Below are 25,277 nucleotides of genomic sequence, written 5' to 3' on the forward strand. Positions count from 1 at the left end.
TTTGGAGTTTAGTAGCCTTCAAAAAGTAGCTGTTACTACTAGCCCAGTGTGTCTTCACCCTAACAGTGTAGTAAAGCAGTGTACGTTTAGGAAATTTCAAAAAGCACTTTTAAAACAAAGTTGTTTTTGCATTTAAGATCCAGAACCTTACAGTGTTTTTCCACTTGCTCCTACTCATGAGAAAATCTCCCTGGAGAGGAATTTGTATAACAGAGATGTAAGGATGGCTCTTCCTGGGTGAGCTGCATTCCATACAAACCATTCCTGCTATATGAGCAGCCCAGATTACACAGATGATACTATAGACAGCTGTTACTGGGGTTATTTTGGGGATCCAAAACTGTATTTATATAAGATTCTTGCTAGGCTTTGTGGCTGCACTAACTCATATTGTCTGCATCTTTGAGTGATTGTAGGAATTGGGTGATTTAGCAATTGTGTGATTCATGTGCTAGATATTTTTAATACTCCCTTTGAATAAACAGAACAGTTTCTGTGACAATATCCACTGTTGAAGTGTTGTAATAAGCAATTAATGGACAACTAAACAAACAAAAAAAACAAACCTCTGTGGTTGAAAAATCTCTAAAAGAATTTGATCAAATGTGATGAGGACAAAAAATAAAATCTAGTAGTCGAGGCAACATTTCCCTGTGTTACTGTGTCAATGATAATTGTGCCACCAGAGAGTGAAAGAATTCATTTACAAATTGCCTGGATTTCCTTTGGTGCCTATTGTGTGTAGTAATCAAGCTCTGGAAATATTTTATTCACTCCTTTTCAAATGAATCAACTGAATATGGAGTAAATTCTCAAGTTTTTGGTCCATAGGATAAAATAGTGCCTATTGCTGGAAAAATATGTTCTCCATCCATGACTGCTGGCTTTCAGTGCCTGCATTCCAGATGGGGGTAACAATACTATGGGGCAAATTTATCAAAACGCGAGTTCAAATCCCGAATGGGAAAAATTCGGATTGGAACATTTCTAAAGATCACAAATATCACGAAAATGCTTCAGAAAAAATCGTATTAGTCACGATAATATCGTATTGGTGATTCGAAAGTCACGAAATTTTCATACCGATTGTAAACAGCGGCAAAACCGATCGGCTTTTTTGGTGTTGAAAAAGTCGCGGAAAATACGATTGGACCAATCGAGCGAACGGTCAGAGCGTTCGTGGATAGTTAAAAAATGTGCCCCCCCTCCTTACTGCAGCAGCCCTACACCCATGCTGGGGCACACCGAACAAGTTTCTCAAATCTAGGGAAACTCACTGAATATGTGTTTGACATAGAACGTGGAATATTAAGGGGCACATTTACTAATCCACGAATCCGAATCCCAAATGGGAAAAAATCGGATTGGAAACGAAAATTTTGTGACTTTTTCGTTGCCATCGCGGTTTTTCGTATTTTGTGCGATTTTTTAGTTGCCGTTACGACTTTATCGTATTTTGCACAACGTTTTCGTCGCCGTTGCGATTTATTTGTATTGAGCAATTGTAAACGGCGGAAAAATCAATCCAATTTTTTTTGCGACGGCAACGGAAAAGTTGCGACAATTCGCGAAAAGTCGCGACGGCAACAAAAAAATCGGAAAAACACTGATCATTACGGAAAAAACACATTCGGACGCTTTTCGGACGTTCGTGGATTAGTAAATCTCCCCCTAATTGGCACCTGGTTTTTGCGTAACATACCTATTCAGCTAATATCCCATGTACAAACCTGGAATTAAGAATAATATAAGTATGCAAAGTGTTGTATAGGCTCAGACTGGGGAGGCAGAACACCGGGAAAAGCCCCAGTGGGCCCCACTCTGACAAAAAAAAAACTGAAAAACGTAATAGCAAAGGACACAGAGAGACAACTTTTATTTGCAATTATATTTATAATTAACTGGTAAAAGATGGAACATTTGTAATTAATACAAATACATTGTTAAGTAGTTTACATTTTTTATCATAGTAGGAAAAGTGGCCTTCCCACTTAGTAATGCCTGAAAGAAACGTGCTAGGTAAAATGAAGGGAGAAAAACTAGGTCGTGGCAGAACTGAAGTTACTCAATAAAGCAGGACATTTGAAATCACTTCTGTGGGCTGTGTTTACCAACATTTAGTAAGGTTGCCCACAGCAACCAATCTACGCTCTCGTTTTCCTTCTTGTATGAGGCTGTTCACGTCTAATTGGTTGCTGTGGGATAAATCACCACTGCGTGTTTATCTTCAGCGTTCCTAAACACGCCCCTTGGGCCAATCAGAGGCTGTGTTGTGCTTAGAGGCCCCACCTACCAATCAGATAGATTTAGGGCTGTAACTTTAGCAAGCTCTATCCTGATTAGCGGCTCTGCCTGTCAATCATTGGGAGAATCAGGAAGTGCTGAAGCTTAGGAAGTGCCGATGAGCTGCAAAGCGATTCAGCCAGAGAAAGTGATCCCCGAAAGAAGAAACATATAAGGTAGGACTTGTATCGTGCAAGCCAGACAAGCTAGGCTCTATTATAGAATAAACTAATACTGATGAGCTTGAATCCCACCTTCTATAGATGATGTATGTAGATTTGTATTTATATACAGCAACTTTTACATTCATTTGGGATCTAAACTGAATTCTGTCTTTTGAGCACGTTTGCCATTTACATTAACTTTCAACTCTATTTAATTTCATACCTCCCAACATTTGAGAAGCAGAAGGAGGGACAAAAATGTCTGCCGCGCATAGCGCGCCAATTTTTTTAGGCCACGCCCCCCCAAACAGGCCCATTTTACAAAACCACACCTGAAAAGCATAACATACACAAAGTGCACCAGAAGACAGACACGGTGGCCCCAATCATTTTATGACATATTGTGGCCCTAAGGATTTCATTATGCACTGTGGCACCTGTATTTAATGACAAACTCATGACAGACATTGGTAGCCAGGTGTTATGTTTTGCATTGGCGCTAGAGCAGGGACCCCCTAAAACATTGCTGGTCCTCCCGCAGTGTACCCCTACTATGGGCTGCTCCCCACTGCAGCATCCTCCCCAACATCCTTCAGCTGCCCCCAGCATCCACCCAACATCCTCCAGCTACCCCCAGCGTCCTCCCTAACATCCTTCAGCTGCCCCTTACCTTCCTCCAGCTCCTCCCAGCTTCCTCCCCAACATCCTTCAGCTGCCCCCAGCGTCCTTCCCAACATCCTTCAGCTGCCCCTTACCTTCCTTCAGCTCCTCCCAGCATCCTCCCCAACATCCTTCAGCTCCCCCCAACATCCTTCAGCTCCCCCCAACATCCTTCAGCTCCCCCCAACATCCTTCAGCTCCCCCCCAACATCCTTCAGCTCCCCCAACATCCTCCCCAACATCCTTCAGCTGCCCCAACATCCTCCCCAATATCCTTCAGCTCCCCCAACATCCTCCCCAACATCCTTCAGCTCCCCCAACATCCTCCCCAACATTCTTCAGCTGCCCCAACATCCTCCCCAACATCCTTCAGCTCCCCCCAGCATCCTCCAGCTGCCCCTTACCTTCCTCCAGCTGCCTCCCAGGGTCCTCCAGCTGCCCCTAACCTTCCTCCAGTGTCCTCCCCAGCGTCAACCTGCTTTCTGTGGCTCCCCCTGCTCCTACCACCACCAGCTTTCTCCGGCTGTGCCCCAGGGCTCTTCTTCTCCTCCTCGTGACGTCACACGCACGCGCCGCAGCTTCTGCTCTGTGAATGTCTTTATGTTAAAACTGAAGTGAACGGCGCAGAAGCTGCGGCGCTAAGGGGAGACGTGCGTGTGACGTCACGGGAGCAGAGACCTTTAAAAGCGGGACAGATCTGCAGCTATCCGGGACAGCGGGACAGGGTGGCAAAATCGGGACTGTCCCGCGTAAAGCGGGACAGTTGGGAGGTATGTAATTTATATGATCTAAGTTCTTTTACACTGTTAATGTCATTATATTTTCTCAGCAGCTCTTAGCCGCAGTGCTGGGCATCCAGCTGCAGGTTGGTTCATGTAAAATGCAACCATGCTTAGAACAGTGGCCAAACTAGCAGGGGACCAGCTGACAGAGAACTGGTAGCCTTGTTTTGCCTCTCTCCCACCCTTACTGCATGCAATCTGTGTTCCAGACTGCCTGTGGCCCATGATCTTTTTATGGGGCACTCCTTCCCAATAATATCACTAGGGCCTTTCCTGGGGCAGTTCCTTGTCTTTTTAAAAAAAATTAGAATATGCAGCTTGATTAATAAGTAAATTTGTGATGTTTCACTGAATTAAAGGCAAGCGTTCAGCTTCCAGTGGGCAATGGAGTCTTGCGGGTACAGAGTACTGCTCAGAAATTCTGCAGACAAAGCTCCGAAAATGACTCTGTCGTTGTCCTTAAAAAATATGTTCCTAAGGGTGTAGGCTCTTGAACGGTTCCTGCCTCCCATACTGTGCTACATAACCCACTGCACCCCCTTTCCTCCACCTAAGTTCTATAGTCATGTCTTTCTTTGTTGTGTAGTAATCCATTCTCTTGCTTTTAGATTCTTCTAGAAAGATCTGGTTATCGCGTATACCAATAGGGGCATTATGCTTCAGCTCAGAGGGCATGAATATGACCTTGCAGAAAGCCGTCGGCTACACCTTACAGTGGCAATGGATGACCCACAACAACTCAGTGAGCTGCTGTCTCAAACCAGATACAAGGAAGTTATAAACAGCCCTAGTGGCTGGGGTGTTCCAGAAACCCCTCTCCGTTGTGCTGCCTCTCAGGGCTTTTTAGACTGTCTTAAAATTCTGTTGGACAATGGAGCAGAGGTGGACAGTTTAGATGTGAAGGCCCAGACTCCACTTTTTACTGCTGTCAGTGCTGGCCATTTGGAATGTGTAAAAGAATTACTGCAAGCTGGAGCAGATCCTTGCGGCAGTGCCTACAATAACTGTTCCCCTTTACTCATTGCAGCACATAATAGGAATGACAAGATATTAGTGGAACTCTTTAAATATGGAGCAGAAGCCAATGTCAAGTCAAAACGTTCTGACTGTGCTTTAAGTATTAAGACCTCTACTGGACCCTTATATATTTCAGCTATATATGACCGCTTACATTGTTTCAAGACTTTGCTTCTTTATGGCGCTGACCCAGATTACAACTGCACAGATCCGAAACTTTTACAGAGGATCAAGCACCCCAGGCCAGTGCTGGAGATATGCCTGAAACACAGAGTGAGGGTAGACTATGTGAAATTGCTTATTGATTTTGGGGCCAATATTCACTTGGTTGATGAAGATGTTATTAAACTATTCGTAAATGGCGAAGCAGCGGACCTATTGATGCAAGAAAGGGGTAAAAATACTGCACAAACTTATGTTGCCTTCATCTTTCAGCCTGCTTGGATCACGTATCTCATGAATGTGCGCGAATGTGATGCAATCGTGAGCTCTGAACACCCCCCCTGTATGGCTGATTTTAGGTTAGGCCAGAGAGTAAATTTTTGGGGAATATTGTGATATAAGGGCAAGGAACATGTTTTAAAGGGAAACGAAAGTCAAAGTCACTTGGGGGTGCCAAAATGTTAGGCACCCCCAAGTGACTTTAACCGCTTACCTCGTACCCCGGGCTGGTGCCCCTGTTAGGAGAAAACAGCACCAGCCCGGGGCACCTGGAGCGCAGCGCTTCCGTCTTCCTCGCTTCCTTTTCCTGAGTGCCAGCGGTGGGCGCATGCGCAGTAGAGTGAAAAGCCGACTTTAACATTTAAGTTCGGCTTTTCACTCTACTGCGCATGCGCGCGCAGCGAATCAGCAGCAAGGAAGCGCCGGCAGCTACCCCGGGCTGGTGCTGTTCCTTCCTCACAGGGGCACCAGCCCGGGGTAAAAGGTAGGCGGTCAAAGTCACTTGGGGGTGCCTAACATTTTGGCACCCCCAAGTGACTTTGACTTTATTTTTCCTTTAAGGTATGGTTGTTCAATCATAAGTTGCTCAAGCTTTGCTGAACTACACAAGTCGATTAGGAATGTGAGTGCAGGATGCAAAGTGCAATAATAAATGAAAAACAAACTGATACAATAGATATTGAGGGTTCTGCCTATAAGCACTTACAATTTGTATTGGTGTGCATAAGTGAAACACAAGGTATATAAATGTGTAACTGTGGGTAGTATAGGTTGGAAATATATCTGGTATCCAGAATGCTCTGGACCTGAGGTTTTCCAGAAAAGGGATCTTTCTCTATACCTTAAAGCAAAAAAAGGGTAATATTCAAAAGTTCAAGGAGCACTTATATATATATATATATATATATATATATTTATTTATCATATATTTATAGTTATGTGTTATACAGAAACATTTGTGCCAATTTTAGCAAGACGGTGGCTGCCTTGAAAATAAGCCTTTACAAGTACTGATGCACCCCAACATAATTTCAGGGGTTAAAAGCATGCTAGCAGGTGTTGGGTGACATCAGAGTTATAGTTTTAAAGAAGAAGGAAAGTATAAATCCCCAATGATTGTAATTACTTACTTGTACCCTGGGTTGGTGCTCATGTCACAGAAAACTGTGCCTGCCCGAGGGACTTCCAGCAAGCACTATGGAGAGATCCCATTCCTGCTTTTTCCTTCTTCACACAAGTACACATGTGCTGCAGAGTGAAAGCCAGACTTTAACAAAGTCAGCTTTTTTTCCTCTTCTGCGCATACGTCTGCCTGGGGCATTGAAGAATGAAGAAGCGGGTGAAGAGGATCTCTCTGTGGTTCTCGCTGAGAAGAACCTCAGGCCAGGAGAAGCACCAGCCTGGGGAATCCGGGAAGTGATTAAAATATCCTAGTGCTTTAGACTCCCCTTCTCCTTTAGGGCGAAGACACACGGGGCTTTTAGTTGCCGTGACTTTTAATTAAAGCAGTCATGGCAATTAATCGCGGTGACTTTTCGGCCACAGACTATGATGCCCATCGTAGCGACTAATTGCATGCGCAATTTCGCTGCGTGGATTAGTTGCCGCGACTTCACTAATCACCCCGTGTGTCTTCACCCTTAAAGAGGTGGTTCACCTTCAGGTTAACTTTTAGTATGCTATAGAATGACCTATTCTTTGCAACTTTTTAGCTGGTCTTCATTTTTTATTTTTTATAGGTTTTAAATTATAAGTCTTCTTCTTTTGCCTCTTTCCAGCTTTCAAATGGGGGTCACTGACCCAAGTAGTCAAAAAAAGCAGTCAAAAAACTATTGCTCTGTGAGGCCACATTTTTATTACTTATCTTTCTATTTAGGCCCTCGTCTATTTATATTCCAGTGTATCTTTCAAACCACTGCCTGGTTGCTAAGTTAAATTGGACCCTAGCAACCAGACTCCAAACTGAAGGGCTGTTGAACAAAGAGCTAAATAATTCAAAAATTGCAAATAATACAAAATAAAGACCATTTTCAAAATAGCACTCTCTACATCATACTAAAAAAGGCGAGCAACCCCTTTAAAGCATTCTTGCTCAACAAAGCTTTTTCCCAGCTTTCCAGTGTCAGTGACCCAAGGGATGCAAGACAATCCTGCAATGAGAATCTCATTGAGCTAAATCTGACCCCATATACTTTGTTCCTGCAATAGGAGATGGAAACATTAAACACAGTTTTCTGGCACAGAATAACAGCAGTATGCCCTCCTCCAGGTGAAATAATAATAAAAAGACAAAGTTGGCCAGTTATCTTTGTATGTCATATAACAGCAAGATTACAGACATGGAGCTGGTAAGAGGGATTCTTATTAGTGAATATTACATCATCTGTTCTCTATATAGGGAGCTAGGGGGCGCTATGGGACAGCTTGGATCACAGAGCAGCTTTTATGTGAAGTAACTGCCAAGAGACCATTGTTTTGCTAGGGGTACTTCCCTTCAGCTGTATCATTATGGTCTGTAGGACATTTGGAGAAAATACTGGGAGGAAATTAACAAAAAGCTAAGTGTCAGTTTTAACACTTTTCAGACCTTGTGCAATAAAATCGCCATGTTTGTGCTAGTACCGAGAGCCATATGTTAACCCAGCAGCTGGTAACATGATTACACCTGAATACTCTTGTGTTTATTTGCAGGTCATCCAAGGACATTAATGTCTCAGTGTCGCTTGACCATAAGAAGCCTACTAGTACGACTAAGAAAGATTCATCTCATTGACAAGCTGCAGATCCCCCAAGCACTGATCAACTATTTACAGTATGAACCCTAAGGCAGATGATTCTCTAGAGCAGTGAATATGCTGCTGAACTACAACTCCTGGAAATGGATGCTGCAGTTTAGCAACTGGACTGGTTCAAATTGAATTTTCTAGGATGCAAAACTCCCATTATTGAAATCAGAAATTTAAAAAGACAACCTGCACCTCTAGTTGCTGTTGAACTACAAGTACCAGACTTTAAGCCATTGTGAGATGCTGGGAATTAAAGGCACAACTAGAGGGCAATAATTGGCGTAGCCTTGTTTGGTCAGTATACTAATCATATTGTAAATAAAGTTCACACTAACTAAAAAATACCTTCAATTCAATAAGTGATCTTTTTGAATAATGATTATGATGGCAACCAAGAAGAATATGCTGTTTTGTGGAAATGCCCAAAAATGGCATCATAGGTATCTGCGTGTAGGCCTTGTGCATGGTGAGGTAGAACTGAGTGAGGCTGCCCATGTGACATTACTGCACAAACCAAAGCTCATAGAGTAAAAGGATAGACTCCCACGCTGTAGGAAATGAGTTGTCCCAGTCAGTAAATAACTGAAAGGAAAGCAGTACACATGGGCAAGTATGGCACTATTGCACAGGGTCCTATTTAACCTAACCCTGCAGGTGACACACTGTATACCCAAGTTTATTTTTTAAAAGCTACATATCAGATGGCTGGTATAGCTGTACCCTGGGATGAGAGTGCAGCCTTCTGCAGTTTACTAGGTCTGCCTGATGCTGTATGCACTTTTAAGGTTGATGCCACACGTCTGATTTTCAACCCGCAGAAAAACTCAGGCCAAGAAACAGCCCCTCCACTGGTAGAAACTTTGCCTGCACCCGGACCCATTGTGTCGGGCCGGGGGCAGGCACACGCAACAGATATCGGCAAAGAGATGCAAGAATTCGCATTTCAGAGATGATATACGATGAGTGTGCCTGTACCTGGGCCGACACAATGGTTTTGGGTGCAAGTTAGGAGGCTGATGGGAGAAGAGGAGAAATAGCCCATGTGGCATAAGTATTAATGTGAGTGTCACAAAACCTAGCTCTATGCATACAAGTTCATCTATTTAACTTGTGCAATTCACCTTGAGAAAGGTCTGCGAATAAATAAAATCTCTGTTCAAAAGTAGATACAACCCATAATCTGCCACACTTAGTCCACTTACCCACAAGCACTCCTCCTTTTTCACCCACAGCTTGCACTTCTGTGTCTCTTAGTACCCCCTCCCCCCACTGTAGGTCCCCTGACTGGGGTACCCCCCCTTTATTTATATAAATGTATGTATATACATTTATATATATATATAGATGCTAGTGTACAATGGGAACTTCATTTTAGATTCCCTTTATTAAATCAATGTTCCACTTCTCAACTGGGATCTTTATCACAATACAACATAAATTTACAATCAAGGCCGGAACTATGGGTAGTCAGGAGACGCAGGACTACCTCTTCTGTTGCCTACCCCTAGTCTGGGCCCCTGTAACTGTGTTTGTTCACACTTGTTCATTTGCGCACCGTGAACAAATGGGTGCACAAGTGCAAATGAAAGAATGCGCATGAATGAATGTGCACAAATAAATGCACACACAGCGGGGGGTGGGGGTAAGGCGGCCATCCGGGTTGCCTAGGGCGCCCAGCCGGCTTGGCTCCACACTGCTTACAATCAACATTTATAGACTGACCCCTAAGTGAGAAGGAAGAAATCTAAATCACTTTTTTGGCAATAGTTTAATGAAACATAAAATGTCATAATTATATCACATAAAAGGACAAAATTAAAAATCCAGCTATTTTATTTCTAAAAATATGCACAAGTTAATCATTTAATCCCCACGTGGCTACTGTATCTACGGTTCTAATTCAAAAAGTCTTCCCCTGAAGATGCAATTGGTCCCAGTCACCCCCTCTTCTTTGTTTAGTCACTAAGTTTATTTCCATAAATCTAGGAGTCGGCAAATGGCTGTAAGTAGGAATAGGCAGAAAAAAAGAAATGTGCCTAGGGCTTAATGGTGGTGCTGGTAGGTCCTCTTCTGCCTGCCTATCCCCAATCTGGGCCCTTTGTAAGTCTGGCTGAGGAAGCAGGGATAGTCATTGCTCTCGATGGTCATAAGCATTTGGGGTAGGAGGTGTGATGCAGCCACCACTGATCACCTCACAGCAGGATGGGGGATCAGGGGCTTGTCTTGGTGCCCATTTTCGTTGACAATCTACGCCCCATAGATAAAAATGCTGGTATGTCTGATTTTATGTAAATGCATTAACATTTTATTTATTTATTCCTTTCTGCACTCGCCTCCTGATTTTTACTCTTAAAACACTGTAGAAGAAATTGGTTACTCAGATTGCTCGTGCTACATTATTTCAGGAGTCAGAACCAGGAGTGCAGAGAATATAAGCAGCTAGGAAGATGCTGCTTCGAATGTCAGTTACACTTACAAATAATTATAAATAATTTGTGATTAATTTATACTGGAGAATCACATTTTTCTAAAAATAGTTCAGTTTAAAAAAAAATGCCATTTTCTCATAGTCCCCCTATTGGAGGTAAACGAGCTATAGTAAGGGCAAGAACTCAAATGTCACCTTTAAACATTTTGGGAAGGGGTATACATTCTATGTACAGGGCTGTAAAAAAGGAACGATTTTCTGCGAATTTGCGTTAAGTTTTATAACCATTCCTCTTTAAACTATCCTATTATCTCGGTCCAGCCTAGCGAAATCAGAGGGAGCCACTGGAACGCAGACCAAATAATGGGAATGTTGATTGGTTGGCCAAATTGTATCTTTCGCATCTGATCCAATGAGCAGATTGTTTTCATCTCCGCCGCTGCTCGCTGATTGGCTAAAAGGATTCCCATTAAAAAAAGAGGTATGTGGCTTTCTAAATGGCTGCTGCGAGTGTCAATCATAGTAGGTTGCGGGTTTGTGGGCAGGTACAGGCCGTGCGGTTTCGTAGCAGCTTGCGCTGAGCAGGAATGGAGGAGACCTGGGGAAGCAAAGGGAGACGAGCCAAGGTTTGAGGCCTACTACCGTGCGGGGCAGGTGAGCGCTGCTAACCTTATAAAGCTTTGTAGTCGGTGGCTGGGCAGTGATTGCGTTGTGCGTAGCGGGCTCGCTTATATTAATGACAGGGCACTGTCGGGTGTTTTATTGTGAGAGCTGCACCCAGCTACATACACTGCGCCTCCGCTTTAGTAATGGCCATATTACTGTGGCTACACGGTTAATACCCCCCTGTACAGAGTAGGCTGTGACACCTACATTTCTCAAGACGTGTAATGTGCGCTCTCCCCCTCCCTCACTGTGCAATATAAGGGTGCCCTCCCATATTCGGGTGGCATGCACCCACATTTACACAAGGCACGCCCCTTTCTTCCGCCTTACAGTTAGCAGTGATACCCATGTTTGTATTCTCTCTCCTTAATGTGCAGACACCCTACTGCACCCTTCTGCTTTATCATTGATCTGTGTGGGAGATACAGGGTGCCAAGCTGTATCTTCTATTCTTTTGCTGCAGGCACACTGTCCCTTATATATGTTCACTGGGACACTGCCTGGCAACACATGGGCCATAGACTCATTAAGAACTTAGTAGTAAGGCTACAGAGTCAGGCTTTAGTCATTTTGGTGCATTTTTCTATTTATAAAGATTTCTGATTGTATGAAATTGTGTGGCGCAGTATAGTGTTGTATGTCAGTAGAGACTTCTCGTTGCTATGACTTTAGGATTATTCACTGTAAACACGTTCCATAGATTATAGGCAAGAAATAGTTTCTAGTCTGTAGCGCTTTATCTGTTTATACCTAGCTGTGTAAAGCTTGCTTAATCTTCTTATTTACCCCAAGTCAAGTGAAAGCTTTCCTCTGTACTTATCACTTTCTACAGTAATTGCTGCCTCTGTGTTGTTGTAGTAGTAACAGTGTTTATATATATATATATAGTGAAAAACGATGAACTGACATTTGGCTACTCCTGCAGCCTTTCTTAAAGTGTTCAATAAAGGCTGCAGGAGTAGCCGAAATGTCAGTTCTTCGTTTTTTCACCTAATAAATTACAAGATTCCTGTGTCAAGCGGCCCATTTCTTTTTGATATATATAAATAAATTATACAAGCCTTCAACAGCAAGAGATGGAACGTTGTCACAGACTGATTCACAATGTTATCAGTAGGGATCTATCTTCCCACCAATGAGCCATTAGCAATATCTTAAGCTAAGAATAGTTTATGGGTAATAATTGCTTATGTGCAATAAGCTATCCCATGTATCATTTGCTCTTGAGACTTTTCCCAAAAGACTTTATATAAACAAATTTTTCTTTAATAAAGCCAGTTATTTTTCTGAAAAGTATTAGGACTAAAAGACCATTGGTTCCATGGGTGTGCCTAGCAAATCAAGTGATGCCAACATGTTTCAATCAGTTGTAACGTAGTGTTTCTTCTTATGAAGCATTGCATTAGTGACTTTTGCCAAAACTGCCCCATGGCAATGGCTTAATCTTTCTGCTGCCGAGAGCCAGTAGTATCACTCATGCTGGGCTGGAGCACTGTTTACATTTGTAGTTCAGCATACAAAATAATCAAACCTAGTGCCCAGTGTGACTGACTGTAACTGCCTTTCTACTTTCTCTCTGACCGAAGGGGTAAGCAAGACAAAAAATAGGGTTTTGGTGCCTCCTCGTAAGTAATGCTGACACACTCTTGTTTGTTAAAGGAAAATATCAGTATAATTTTAAGATAAGTGAGTTAGTATTGATGTTGGTATTTATGGTTTATGTATTTAAGTGTATTGGGTTTATATGGAACAGTTGAACTTGATGGACTGTAAATATGGTGTCTATGATTTGTTGTTGTTTTTTTTTCTCTGTAATAATAAAACAGTACATTGTACTTGATGGTAATTAAGCTGCAAGAATCTACATTGGTGGAAAAATAATCCTGTTTGATTTATTTGATGTTTTTAAGGGCTGTGACAGACGGGGAGATTAGTCGTCGCGCGACAAATGCCATCCCACCGGCTAGAATGTAAATTGCCGGTAGGTTGGCATACGTGGCGATTTGCCGAAGTTTCCTCTCAAGGCAACTTCCGCGACTTCGGCAAATCGCGGCGCCACGTATGCTATCCCACTGGCGATTTACATTCTAGCCGGTGGAATGGCATTTTGGGGAAATTAGTCGCCTGCGACAAGGGAGATTAGTCGTGCAGCGACTAATCTCCCCGTGTGTCACAGCCCTAAGGTATGGTGATCCAAGTTACGGAAGGTTCCCATATAATAGATCCATATTGCTGTATACTTGCTTTACCTTTTGGATTCCTTTGATTGTTTGTGTCCTACCTTTTTATATAATGCCCACGTTATACACTTCAGGCTTTGCCTGGTAGTGCTTAGAATATAGGATTCCACCACTCCTTATTGCAGTTTACATTTTTTTACTGCCATAGATGTGAGAACAGTGTCTCAGATTTACACTGTTTGCAATGAAAACAATGAATTGTATAATTTTTATTGACCTCTGCAGGCCAGCAGCTGGTTTAGTATATGTAGACTGTTTTTTTATTTACACATTTTTACTGAGCTGCATTTGCTTATCAGCAATTTGACCATCTTTAATGCAGACATTGCTTTGCCTAGTTAGTCCTTTATGCTTTATGTTGTTGTCAGTAATAACCGTTACCTGTTTGATTACAGATATGAAATTACATCATCGGAGCAACTTGTTATGGTGGGGACCTGTGAATTTACAAAGCATTTGCTGTATGTTCCAGGGAAAGACACCATGTCTTGGGCTGAGATTGCCTACCCATGGGAGCATGTACACTGTAAGTAAAACACTGATAATTCACGTTATGAAATTATTCTTGTGTTGTGTTGGAATCTATCCATAGTATGAAGTGTGATGTTTTACAAAATGTGCTCAAATATCAGTCATTTGTAGAATTTACCAAGACATTTACTCAAGACATTTGTTGCCTTGGCACTTATGGGGGGTAATACTAAGTTGCTAGGTACTGCCCAGTGATTTTAGATGCTTACCTATTAGTGCAGCCTGGCACCTATGCAGAAAGCACACCAGCCCGGGGTACTGTTTGGTAAGCTACGCCCAGATTCTATTGTTCTCTCAGGTGATCCTGCCTCAAATTTTTAGGAGGACACAAGTAAGAAGTTCTGTACTGCACATGTACTTGCTCAAGCCCAACAGGGAACCCCTGGAAGACCAGAAGCAGATGGTGGCAAACCGCACACGTGTGCTTTTGAAGTGCCACCCCCAGTGATTTTGTTTTTTTTCTCCTTTAAGCATGAGATAAGTGACAGTGTAATTTTTTTTACAATAATTTCAACATTTAAGAGTATAATCTTAAAGGACATGTAAACTCTACATTTTGCTACCATTTATATAAGTTGGGCACATCCTAAAACAAATAGCAGCTTTTACCCAGTGGCCATTTTTCCTCTGACACATCATCAGAACTAGAGTATAGTTTCTATGGGAACCAGCAATGACATCTCTTAATTGGTGGCTAGACTGGAGGGGACGTGTTTAGTAGTCTGAGCTGAGAATATTCACTGCTTAAAGGTGGTCATTCAAATTAAGATCTGCTCATTTGGCAACCTCACCAAATGAGCGGATCTTTTTTTATATGCCCATCTAAGGTGAGCAACATTTGGCCAGATCTCGATCGGGTTGGTTTGATTTTCCTGTCGGATCAAGAACCGCATCAGCTCATTGATGCAGTTCTCGGTCTGACAGCCCAATGTATACAAATTACAGCGGCGGGTATATGGGCTGTCAGACCGAAAACTGCATCAATGAGCTGATGCGGTTCTTGATCCGACAGGAAAATCAAACCAACCCGATCGAGATCTGGCCAATTTTAAGCCATTTATCGGTCGGGTAGGTCTATCCGGGGCCCCATACTGGTTATGTTGTGAATGCATATTAATGTGTATGCAGTAAAATACTTTTTAGATATGAGCAGTATCACTGAGATCCAGCTAAATTTGTTCTTTTGTGCTTTGTTCTTTTTAGGCCTAGAAAGAATGTTTGTTTATCTTTGATAACCAAACCCCTGGTACCTCATCTGCCTCAGCCTTCAACTAAGAATACCTGTTAAATGCATAACATTTGCCATGGAAAGCAGGCAGAGTGGCCAAGAAAAACACACTGGGACAAAGACAAGTTTGTCTGTTTGTGACAGCCATGACAGCATCCTCAGTGATGGTGATTCAGGGAAGATGGAAACCTCCTGTGGGGAGACAGCAGCATGTCATGATCTACAAACTGCTGGAAAGCCAAAGAAGGCGCACTTCAAATTTTTTGGTGGAAAGAAGAGCATTTGTACCCTGCCCAGCTTTTTTGGGGGAAAGCACAAAGGTCTGGGCAAGGGAAATTTCAGGAAAGGATTAAGCAAAAGTAAAACACATGATGGTATCAGTGATGTGCAGATTGAAGATGGGAAGAAATTTTTTTCAGACAGCTCTAACATTAAATTACATGGACTGGAGTTGACCCGTGTAGGAACTTGTCTTACCAGCTCTCATAGTACAGACTTAAATGTAACGGCTCCAGCTCAGTTTGACTTAAGCTTTCATGATACATCTCCCCATAGCAGCACAGACTGCTTTGACAAAAAAATAAATGGGGATAAGTCCCTGTCATTCCCTAGACCAAAGAAGGGCCTAAAGGGACTGTTTAGCAGCATCCGTCGCCACAAAAAAAACAAAGTTCCTGATGTGGAAAAATCAGAGCATTTTATTCATGCTGCACCCTGTCTCACTGAACAACTAAATGAACCTGAATTGGAGAATATGCAAGAAGGCAATGAACAAACCAAAATAGAATGTCTCCCTACTGAAGTATCGCAAGAGCCCTCCCTGAGCACAGCTGTGGGTACAGAAGAGACGGAGTCTTCAGAATGTTTGTCAGATGTTGCTCCTATACCTTCTGTTGAACTCCCTGTAGAACCTGATCACCTAAATTCTCTTAACAAAGACCATTCCTTAGATGCCCAGCTTGATTCAGCAGTTATTTGTTCAAGTGACGATGGAATATTTTCTGAGATTGTAAGTCCAGATGTCATAGACAAAGTTCCTCTGTCTTCTGGTGACCAAATCAGCCTTATATTTGAAGATGTCTCTTCACTCAAGAGTTTTGACTCTTTAACGGGCTGCGGGGATATTATTGCTGATCAGGACATTGATACTGTTAGTGATAATGCCATATCTTTGGAGCAAACCAGGGAAAACGCTAAGAGAAGCTCCTGCCTTGTAACATACCAAGGAGGAGGTGAAGAAATGGCAACCCCGGATGACATGGAGGAGGAATATCTCCAACAACTGTTGGAGGATGCCAATGAAGCTGAAGGAAGCTATGAACTAAATAATGAAAAGGAAGCAACCAAAGTGCGTACAGCGTTCAGTCAGGTGGAGACTGCTGTGTACCCTTTGTGTGCACAAGATTCCTTTACTGATAGAGCTATCCTTAGCAATACAGAGTTACTGACCCCTCAGAGTGATCAGCAAGAGTCTGCTCCAAATAGCGATGAAGGGTACTATGACTCCAACACACCTGGTCCCGAAGATGATTCAGGAGAAGGCTTTAATCATAAAGAACGTCTTCCTAGAGACAGCTATAGTGGAGATGCACTTTATGAATTCTATGAGCCTGAGGACAGCCTTATGAGCCCTGCACCTGGAGGAGAGTCACTGTATGAGACGAAAACGCCATGCTCTGAAATTTTTGATCAGTTTTTTGACTTCAGTCTTACCAGTAACAATGATTTAATTCAAGATCATGTGCATAAGACATGTGCAACGGAAACAGAAGAGGAACGACTGGCAGTTATTCAGAAACAGCTGCTCTTCTGGGAAAGGCAAAGAGAGGCTACTTTGAAAGGAATGGCACATGTAAACAAAGGTATTTTTCCCAAAGAAGAGCAAAATGTTGAATGTAAAAATAAAGCTGATATATTATGCCATAATAAGGATTGTCATCTTAACAACCATAGTTTGCTACAAAATATAAGCAAAGGTGGAGCTGCCAAAGTAGCTCAAAATACACTAACTGAGAAACAGAGTTGGAATAACTTCCAGGACACACCTTTTAGAGACTCTTACTACGAAGGAAGTTACATTCAGCACTTAGATGATAATAGCCTTATGAAGGATCCACGTTTTGAGTTGAATGTAACTAGCCTTGGAACTCAAGACGTAAGCGATAACAGAAAAACGAACACTGGTGGGTTTCCCAGTTCTAGGGTTATCCCTGTGTATCACAGACAGAATGTGTTTGGCCCTGATCTAGAATGTCATCAAGAGAATGAATGCGAGCAGGCTGTTAACTTTTCCCAAACTTTTGCTGAGTTTACCAATAATACTACTCTGTTTTCAAGTATTTCTGATTGTCTGGTTAGTGCTGGATCTAGCAACTCATTCCATCGTGATTTAAATGCTCTACCCACCATGGTTACATTTGATGTTGTTGATGTAGAAAATGAAGGTGAATGTGAACATCATGTTGAGCTTAGCCCAGATGAGGTGGAGGTTTCATCATTCGAGACCTTTGACCATAGCTGTGTACAGGAGTCTTTAGCTGATTGCGAAGAGCTTTTTCATACAGATCTGCCAAACCCACTTCAGACCTATAACTGGGGTGTTACTAGTCTTCCTCGGCACTTTGGCCACTACAAACTTAATTCATCTATGCCAGCACCACTGTCGTCCAACAGACGAAGCAGATCTCTAGACACGGAAAATTTAGAGACTGAACTTGGTGCCTTGCGTTTATCCAAAAGTGGACTAAAATCTTATGATTTCCTTGGCCCACGGGAGGATGGAAAAAACTCTTGGCGTTATGAGAATGAATGCTTCCGTGCCCATGAGACGGAATGGGGTGGCTGCAGTTTCTTGGAGCAAAGTAGTCAAACATCTAGGCAGTTCAGTCAGTACACACCCACTGTATCTTCAAACCATGGTTACGGTAGAGCAAATGAAGGAATAATCCCAAGCAAACAGCTGCCACTTAACAGACAGATGGCAAAGACAACTGATCCACCTTTGCAATGTAACACAAGGCAGTCTCAAGAGGCCTCCACCATGTGTGGATATCCTGCAGAACAAACTACCAAAAAACTTGCACTCGTGTTACCTCTTGAAGACAGAAGGGGTGTGGGTATTCATCAAAGCTCTTATAAATCCCATACATCTGGTAAACCAATTGGTGTTACACAGGCAATGCCTCAGCAAAACAAAAATGAAGACGATTTTATAAAACCACCAGCAGATTACCAGGACAACTTACTGAAGAGGACAGTGGAGCAAGAGGTTTCTGCTAATAAGAAATGGGCTAATAACTACACTGAATGTACTGGTAGCTAGTTTAAAGCTAAGTTTATGCATCAGTGTATTTTCATAACAGATTGGAGTCCAGCATGACAAGTTGCTCATAAACCCATTTGGGTCAGAACAATGACTGCTTGTTTGGCTTTGTTTAACAAAGGGCAGGCTTAAGTCTTTCTCTATTTAATTGGGATATCGCAGTTGCCAACTGCATTTTTGTGCCGATTTCAGTCTACAACTGCCAGGGAACAAACTACATTTCTATTTTGATTGTATTGAGTAAGCACTCTCAATTTTGGGAGGGGAAATATGTATTACTGAATGTGCTACACACCTGATATAACACTTTATTATGTGCTTATGTCATATTTGTTATGCAGAGACTTTTTAAACTCGCTTGCAAAACTTTGCGGCCAGTATCTACTGTCTATTGCTGTTTAAATCCAGGTGCCCATTTAATTCCATTTTTCAACATATAGCCTTGTCTATTTTTATTTTATTTTCACTTGCTTGGGCAAAGCATTACCCTACTGCTTGCAAGAAAGCTGTGGTATAACATTCTAGAAGCAAGCATTTCTAAGAGAAACCTTGTATGGCTATGAACACTTAGAGGTGTATTTATTAACATTGGAGACCAACATCACCAGTGATGTTGCCCATAGCAGCCAATCAGCAATTAGAATTGAATGGTCTGATTAAGTGCTATGGGCAATTATTTTTGTCTTCAATGTTAATAAATGCTCCCCTTAAACTTTAGACAGCAGGAATGTCACATGACATTCTTTAGTCAATTCTGGTTCTGTTAGTTCTAGCATGGTCACTCACAGTTTTGCACACCCTATGTTCCAAAGAAAATGTCAGGATATATTTATTCCATAAAGAGTAATGTATTCTATGCATGCTCTATATTTAGGAAAGATGTGTGGGTTTTTTATGAAGTCAGATTTGCTACCGTCATTGTTTTTAAGGTCTTTCGTAGCCATGTTGTAAAAATATTTAACTAGTTTAACTCGGTTGCAGGTGGTTTTTGCCACTTTTGATTGTCCCCTTAATGTACTCTGCTTATGCACCTAAGCCTCAGAAGTGCCCTGTCTGCACTGCCAGCTGATAGCTATGCTCACACAGTGTTGCTGATTCTCCTCACCTAAAATAGGATGCTGTCAGTGACCAAGTGCTGTCAAACTTTCATGTAGAGGGCTGATTATTACTTATATAACATATTTGAGGGGTAGATTAAATTAAAATTATGTCACAGTAGATGTCACAAGTCAGTGGAGTCTTTAAGCAGATGGGGGGCCATAAAAATCCTTTGGAGGGCAACATCCAGCCCCTGGGCCTCCAGTTGGACATCCATTTCTTTACTTTTACCAGAACAAGTTTTACCCACAGAAGCCATTGGCTCTTGATTCTATGGGTGCTGGGCAAATATCTTACTGTAGTCTCAAATAAGCTTGTTGATATTATAGTACAGGAGTGTGCGGATGTTACCTAGCGTTTAAATCCTGTCCATCACTTTTTTTGCAGCCCTATGTAACGCTGCCCTTGCTGGTGGCTTTAGTTGTATTCTAACAATGCATGTTGGAAAAATGTGCTGGTAGCATACAGAACAGCAGTTACGGGCAATTCCAGTGAAAAAATGCCATGCATATATGTCTATTTAATCAGTCTTGAAACTTACTTTAATACATCAGGGCCACATTTCTCTTCCATTTGTAAATGTGGATAAGTGTTTACCCTGTAAGCTCTATAAACGCTGAAAAAGCATCTTTTTTTTAGTGAATAATGAGCCAATGGCAAGTAAGGCTACCGCCACATTAGACAGTTTCTTGACCTGCATATAAGCATACTCATGCATTCCGTGCCACAGTCTGCTCCACAGGGTTCATTTGGCAACACTGAGCAAATTTGCCCATGGGCAGTAACCCACAGCAACCAATTAGTGATTGTTTTTTTTTTTGCATGTAACAATTTGGTTGCCGTTAGTTACTGCCCACAGGCAAACTTGCCCAGTATTGCACCCAGGCTGAGGCAGTGATTCTGAGTACAGACACAGTCGAAAAGTGGATAGCAGTTTCTTGGCCTGAGAAGCTGCCCTTTGTGCAGTAGCAAAAGTAGCATTTCATTTTCTGTTGAATTATAACTCAGAGTATTTGATTAAGTTTATGCTTTTTATATTAGGACAGATTCACATGCTAACATTTCCTGGCATTTTTGTCTGTCAAGCATTCCTGAATTAGTCTTCAGCCCTTTGCTTCTTAAAATTAATTGAAAAGCTGATGGCAGTGAAGGGAATACTCCCCTGGGACAGGCAGAAACCAAAGAAGTAGGCATTGATGCAGTGCATTTAGCCACACAATTGGGATATATTCATGAGGACGAATTAGCCTGGAGCTTTACAAGCTGTCCTACTATCGAATAAGGGAACAGACTGTATTCTTAGTGAAGATGAGACATAATAGTGACCATTACATATTACATTTTTTTTTTCATGACAACAACTAAATCCTGGAACTTTATAATCACTTTTTCTAAGACACAGAATCCAGCCTAGGATTTTACTGATTTATTGAAATGTTAAAATCAGTCTTTTCATTCACACTTCCTTGGCTGCAAACAGAATACACTAATTATTGTATACACTACAAAGGAATTCCTTATTTCATGCAAATGTTGGCGTATTTTTGTGTTGGACAGCAGTGCTTTATTGTATGTGCCACACATCACTAGTATGTTTCGCATTTAGACAGAAACCTACCTAGTATTTTATTTTATATATCATTTTTTTTTATGAAGAACTCAGCTGTAGATATGCAAGTGTAATTTATTACTGGCTATTTTTAAATAAAGGTGAAAAACTAAAATAATATTGCAACTAAACACTTGTTTTGTGTTTTCATGTGCAAGGACAATAAACTGAATAATTGTTGATATCACCTTTGATACCATTTAGATTGTATATAGCTGTTTTTATTGCTTAATGAATTTATAATGCTAAACAAACCAGCCTGGTACCTGCACTGAGCAAGATGGAGGGTGCTTTGTCATTTAATATAGGGCTTGGCTGTATGAGGCGGCACAGCAGGCCGGGACTGGGAGTCAAAATAGGCCCTGGCATTCCAAGTACACAGAGACCCAAACAGCCCCCCACCAGCCCAATAAATAGTGACTGTCTATGGCATTTTACAGCAGCCCCTCAGTCCACAGATTGCCAGTCCGGGCCTGCATAAAAGCAATAAAAGTGACCTGTAAATTTAACAGGCTTTAGTTGCACTATAGAAGTTACCGTCTATAACCATGTCGCTCTATCCAAATGGCTGCAAATCCCAGCATACTCCAACATGTTGGCAAAGGTTAACACATGATAGGAGTAGTAGTCCGTCACCCATAAAGATGAATTTTTAAAGCAATGCTGCACAATAAAATGTTTTCCAAGTCCTAAAGGGCCAAAACCCCCAACTGATTCCAGCAGGATCCCTGTCTGATCTGTTTACACCTGACATTCTTTCCTAGGTACAGTTGTAGGATCTGTTATCTGGAAACCCATTATCTAGAAAGCTCTGAATTATAGGAAGGCCATCACCCAGAGACTCCATTTTAACCATATATTTCATTTTTATTTTTTTTCAAATGATTTCCTTCTCGGTAATAATATAAAAGCAGCTTGTACTTATAAGCTACAGTGGTGTGAAAAACTATTTGCCCCCTTCCTGATTTCTTATTCTTTTGCATGTTTGTCACACAAAATGTTTCTGATCATCAAACACATTTAACTATTAGTCAAAGATAACACAAGTAAACACAAAATGCAGTTTTTAAATGAGGGTTTTTATTATTTAGGGAGAAAAAAAATCCAAACCTACATGGCCCTGTGTGAAAAAGTAATTGCCCTCTGAACCTAATAACTGGTTGGGCCACCCTTAGCAGCAATAACTGCAATCAAGCGTTTGCGATAACTTGCAACGAGTCTTTTACAGCGCTCTGGAGGAATTTTGGCCCACTCATCTTTGCAGAATTGTTGTAATTCAGCTTTATTTGAGGGTTTTCTAGCATGAACCGCCTTTTTAAGGTCATGCCACAACATCTCAATAGGATTCAGGTCAGGACTTTGACTAGGCCACTCCAAAGTCTTCATTTTGTTTTTCTTCAGCCATTCAGAGGTGGATTTGCTGGTGTGTTTTGGGTCATTGTCCTGCTGCAGCACCCAAGATCGCTTCAGCTTGAGTTGACGAACAGATGGCCGGACATTCTCCTTCAGGATTTTTTGGTAGACAGTAGAATTCATGGTTCCATCTATCACAGCAAGCCTTCCAGGTCCTGAAGCAGCAAAACAACCCCAGACCATCACACTACCACCACCATATTTTACTGTTGGTATGATGTTCTTTTTCTGAAATGCTGTGTTACTTTTACGCCACATGTAACGGGACACGCACCTTCCAAAAAGTTCAACTTTTGTCTCATCGGTCCACAAGGTATTTTCCTAAAAGTCTTGGCAATCATTGAGATGTTTTTTAGCAAAATTGAGACGAGCCTTAATGTTCTTTTTGCTTAAAAGTGGTTTGCGCCTTGGAAATCTGCCATGCAGGCCATTTTTGCCCAGTCTCTTTCTTATGGTGGAGTCGTGAACACTGACCTTAATTGAGGCAAGTGAGGCCTGCAGTTCTTTAGATGTTGTCCTGGGGTCTTTTGTGGCCTCTTGGATGAGTTGTCTCTGCGCTCTTGGGGTAATTTTGGTCGGCCGGCCACTCCTGGGAAGGTTCACCACTGTTCCATGTTTTTGCCATTTGTGGATAATGGCTCTCACTGTGGTTCGCTGGAGTCCCAAAGCTTTAGAAATGGCTTTATAACCTTTACCAGACTGATAGATCTCAATTACTTTTGTTCTCATTTGTTCCTGAATTTCTTTGGATCTTGGCATGATGTCTAGCTTTTGAGGTGCTTTTGGTCTACTTCTCTGTGTCAGGTAGCTCCTATTTAAGTGATTTCTTGATTGAAACAGGTGTGGCAGTAATCAGGCCTGGGGGTGACTACAGAAATTGAACTCAGGTGTGATAAACCACAGTTAAGTTATTTTTTAACAAGGGGGGCAATCACTTTTTCACACAGGGCCATGTAGATTTGTAGTTTTTTTTCTCCCTTAATAACGTAAACCTTCATTTAAAAACTGCATTTTGTGTTCAATTATGTTATCTTTGACTAATAGTTAACGGTTTTTGATGAGCAGAAACATTTAAGTGTGACAAACATGCAAAAGAATAAGAAATCAGGAAGGGGGCAAATAGTTTTTCACACCACTGTATATGATTCCATATTGGTGGCAAAACAGTCCTATTGGGTTTATTTAATGTGTATATGATTTTTTAGTAGCTTAACTCTTTTACTGCCAACGACGTATGGCATACGTCGTGGCAGTAAAAGGGCTTAAATGCCAACAACGTGTCCCATACGTCGTTGGCATTTAAGCGCAGCTCTCTGCATGCCGCCGCTGCAGAGAGCTTCTATCCATGACAGCCCCCCTGGGCAACGTGCCAGGGGGGCTGTCATGAGGGTCCTGCGAGACGATCGCTCGCAGGACCCTCCAGGAAGCAGCAGACGCGATCGCATCGCGTCTGCTGCTTCCTCCTTCCCCCCCCTGCCGGGCCTGCCCACTGAAGAGGAGGTGATCGGCTCTTCAGGACAGGTAAGGACTTTTTTTTATTTTTTGCATTTACACACTTACACACACACTTACATACATTTATACACACTTACATACATTTACGCACACTTACAGCACACATTTTAGCAGTTTTTTGTTTTTTTAATTTTTCACACTTTTATACACTTATTTACACATATACACACTTACACACTATAACACAACTTTTACACATGTACACACATGTATACACAAACACTTTGGTTTTTTTTTTTTTCATTTTGCCACTTTGTTTTTAGTTTCTTTTTATGGTTTCCTGGGGGTCTCTGTATAGTTAGGGGAAGTTTCGGCACATAATACGCTGACAGGGGGCTCTGTGTGCAAAAGCTGAGTTGGCAGGCGAGAAATTCTTATGCGCTATTTTCATTTTGGGGTCAGTACATACCGCAGACTTTGGTATATCTATGCATATTTGGCATCAAACTGTTCAGTAGGCCTCTGGTGTTCCTATTTGGGGTGACTTGCCTTTGTATGCAATACATTGTGTGAGATAAATTCGGCAAATTGCAACATTTTTAGGTGATTTTCTGAAATGTCATAAAAACCAATAACTTTAGGAAAGCTTTGCAGATTGGTACTTTGGTGTAGAAAGGACTCTTTACCCATGTTGGATTTGTCAGAATGTGTACTTTCCAAAAATATATGGTTTTGTGGGGGTCACTGTATAGTTAGGGGAAGTTTCGGCACATAATACACTGACAAAACCAATCAAAAACCAATAACTTTAGGAAAGCATTGTGACTTGATAGTTTGGACAGACAGACAGACAGTTGTGCCTATTTTGTATTCCCCAGAATCTGTTCTTTCCAAAAATGTACAATTTTCTGGGATAAACCTGTTAGTGGAAATTATGCAGCTTTCTGAAGCAGTGCTTTGGAAATTTGGTAATGTACTGCTGGGAATTTTTGACCTATACAAGTGACAAATCTCCATAAAACTATATATATTTGGTATTGGCACGTTCAGGAGACATGGAAAATTAAAACCTTTAGAAGCCTATATCTTATTACAGAATTGGAATTACACAAAAATTCTACCATATTTTGAAAGGTTAGGTTGTTCTGAAAAAA

The 25,277-nt window shown here is 41.7% G+C and overlaps 2 protein-coding genes across 4 annotated transcripts; both read left to right on the forward strand.

Moving 5' to 3' along the window:
• Positions 1 to 2,316: 2,316 nt before the first annotated feature.
• On the forward strand, positions 2,317 to 8,640 carry asb12 (ankyrin repeat and SOCS box-containing 12). 3 transcript variants are annotated; one of them, XM_031890282.1, is made up of 3 exons: positions 2,317 to 2,459; positions 4,508 to 5,427; positions 8,039 to 8,640. In XM_031890282.1, exons 2-3 carry the CDS (start codon positions 4,544 to 4,546, stop codon positions 8,118 to 8,120), a joined length of 966 nt encoding a protein of 321 aa, XP_031746142.1. In that variant the 5' UTR covers positions 2,317 to 2,459; positions 4,508 to 4,543; the 3' UTR covers positions 8,121 to 8,640. The 3 variants fall into 3 exon arrangements, with proteins under 3 accessions (XP_031746142.1, XP_031746141.1, NP_988946.1); XM_031890281.1 differs by having other exon boundaries at positions 2,318 to 2,459; positions 4,498 to 5,427; NM_203615.1 differs by having other exon boundaries at positions 2,401 to 2,459; positions 4,498 to 5,300; positions 8,039 to 8,475.
• A 2,397-nt stretch (positions 8,641 to 11,037) lies between these two features.
• Positions 11,038 to 21,386, forward strand: amer1 (APC membrane recruitment protein 1). Its single transcript, XM_018096748.2, has 3 exons — positions 11,038 to 11,215; positions 13,863 to 13,993; positions 15,202 to 21,386. The coding sequence occupies exon 3, from the start codon at positions 15,303 to 15,305 to the stop codon at positions 18,546 to 18,548; it is 3,246 nt and encodes a 1,081-aa protein (XP_017952237.2). The 5' UTR covers positions 11,038 to 11,215; positions 13,863 to 13,993; positions 15,202 to 15,302; the 3' UTR covers positions 18,549 to 21,386.
• Positions 21,387 to 25,277: the final 3,891 nt, after the last annotated feature.

This window comes from Xenopus tropicalis, chromosome 8, assembly GCF_000004195.4.
Source record: "Xenopus tropicalis strain Nigerian chromosome 8, UCB_Xtro_10.0, whole genome shotgun sequence".
Lineage (NCBI taxonomy): Eukaryota > Metazoa > Chordata > Amphibia > Anura > Pipidae > Xenopus > Xenopus tropicalis.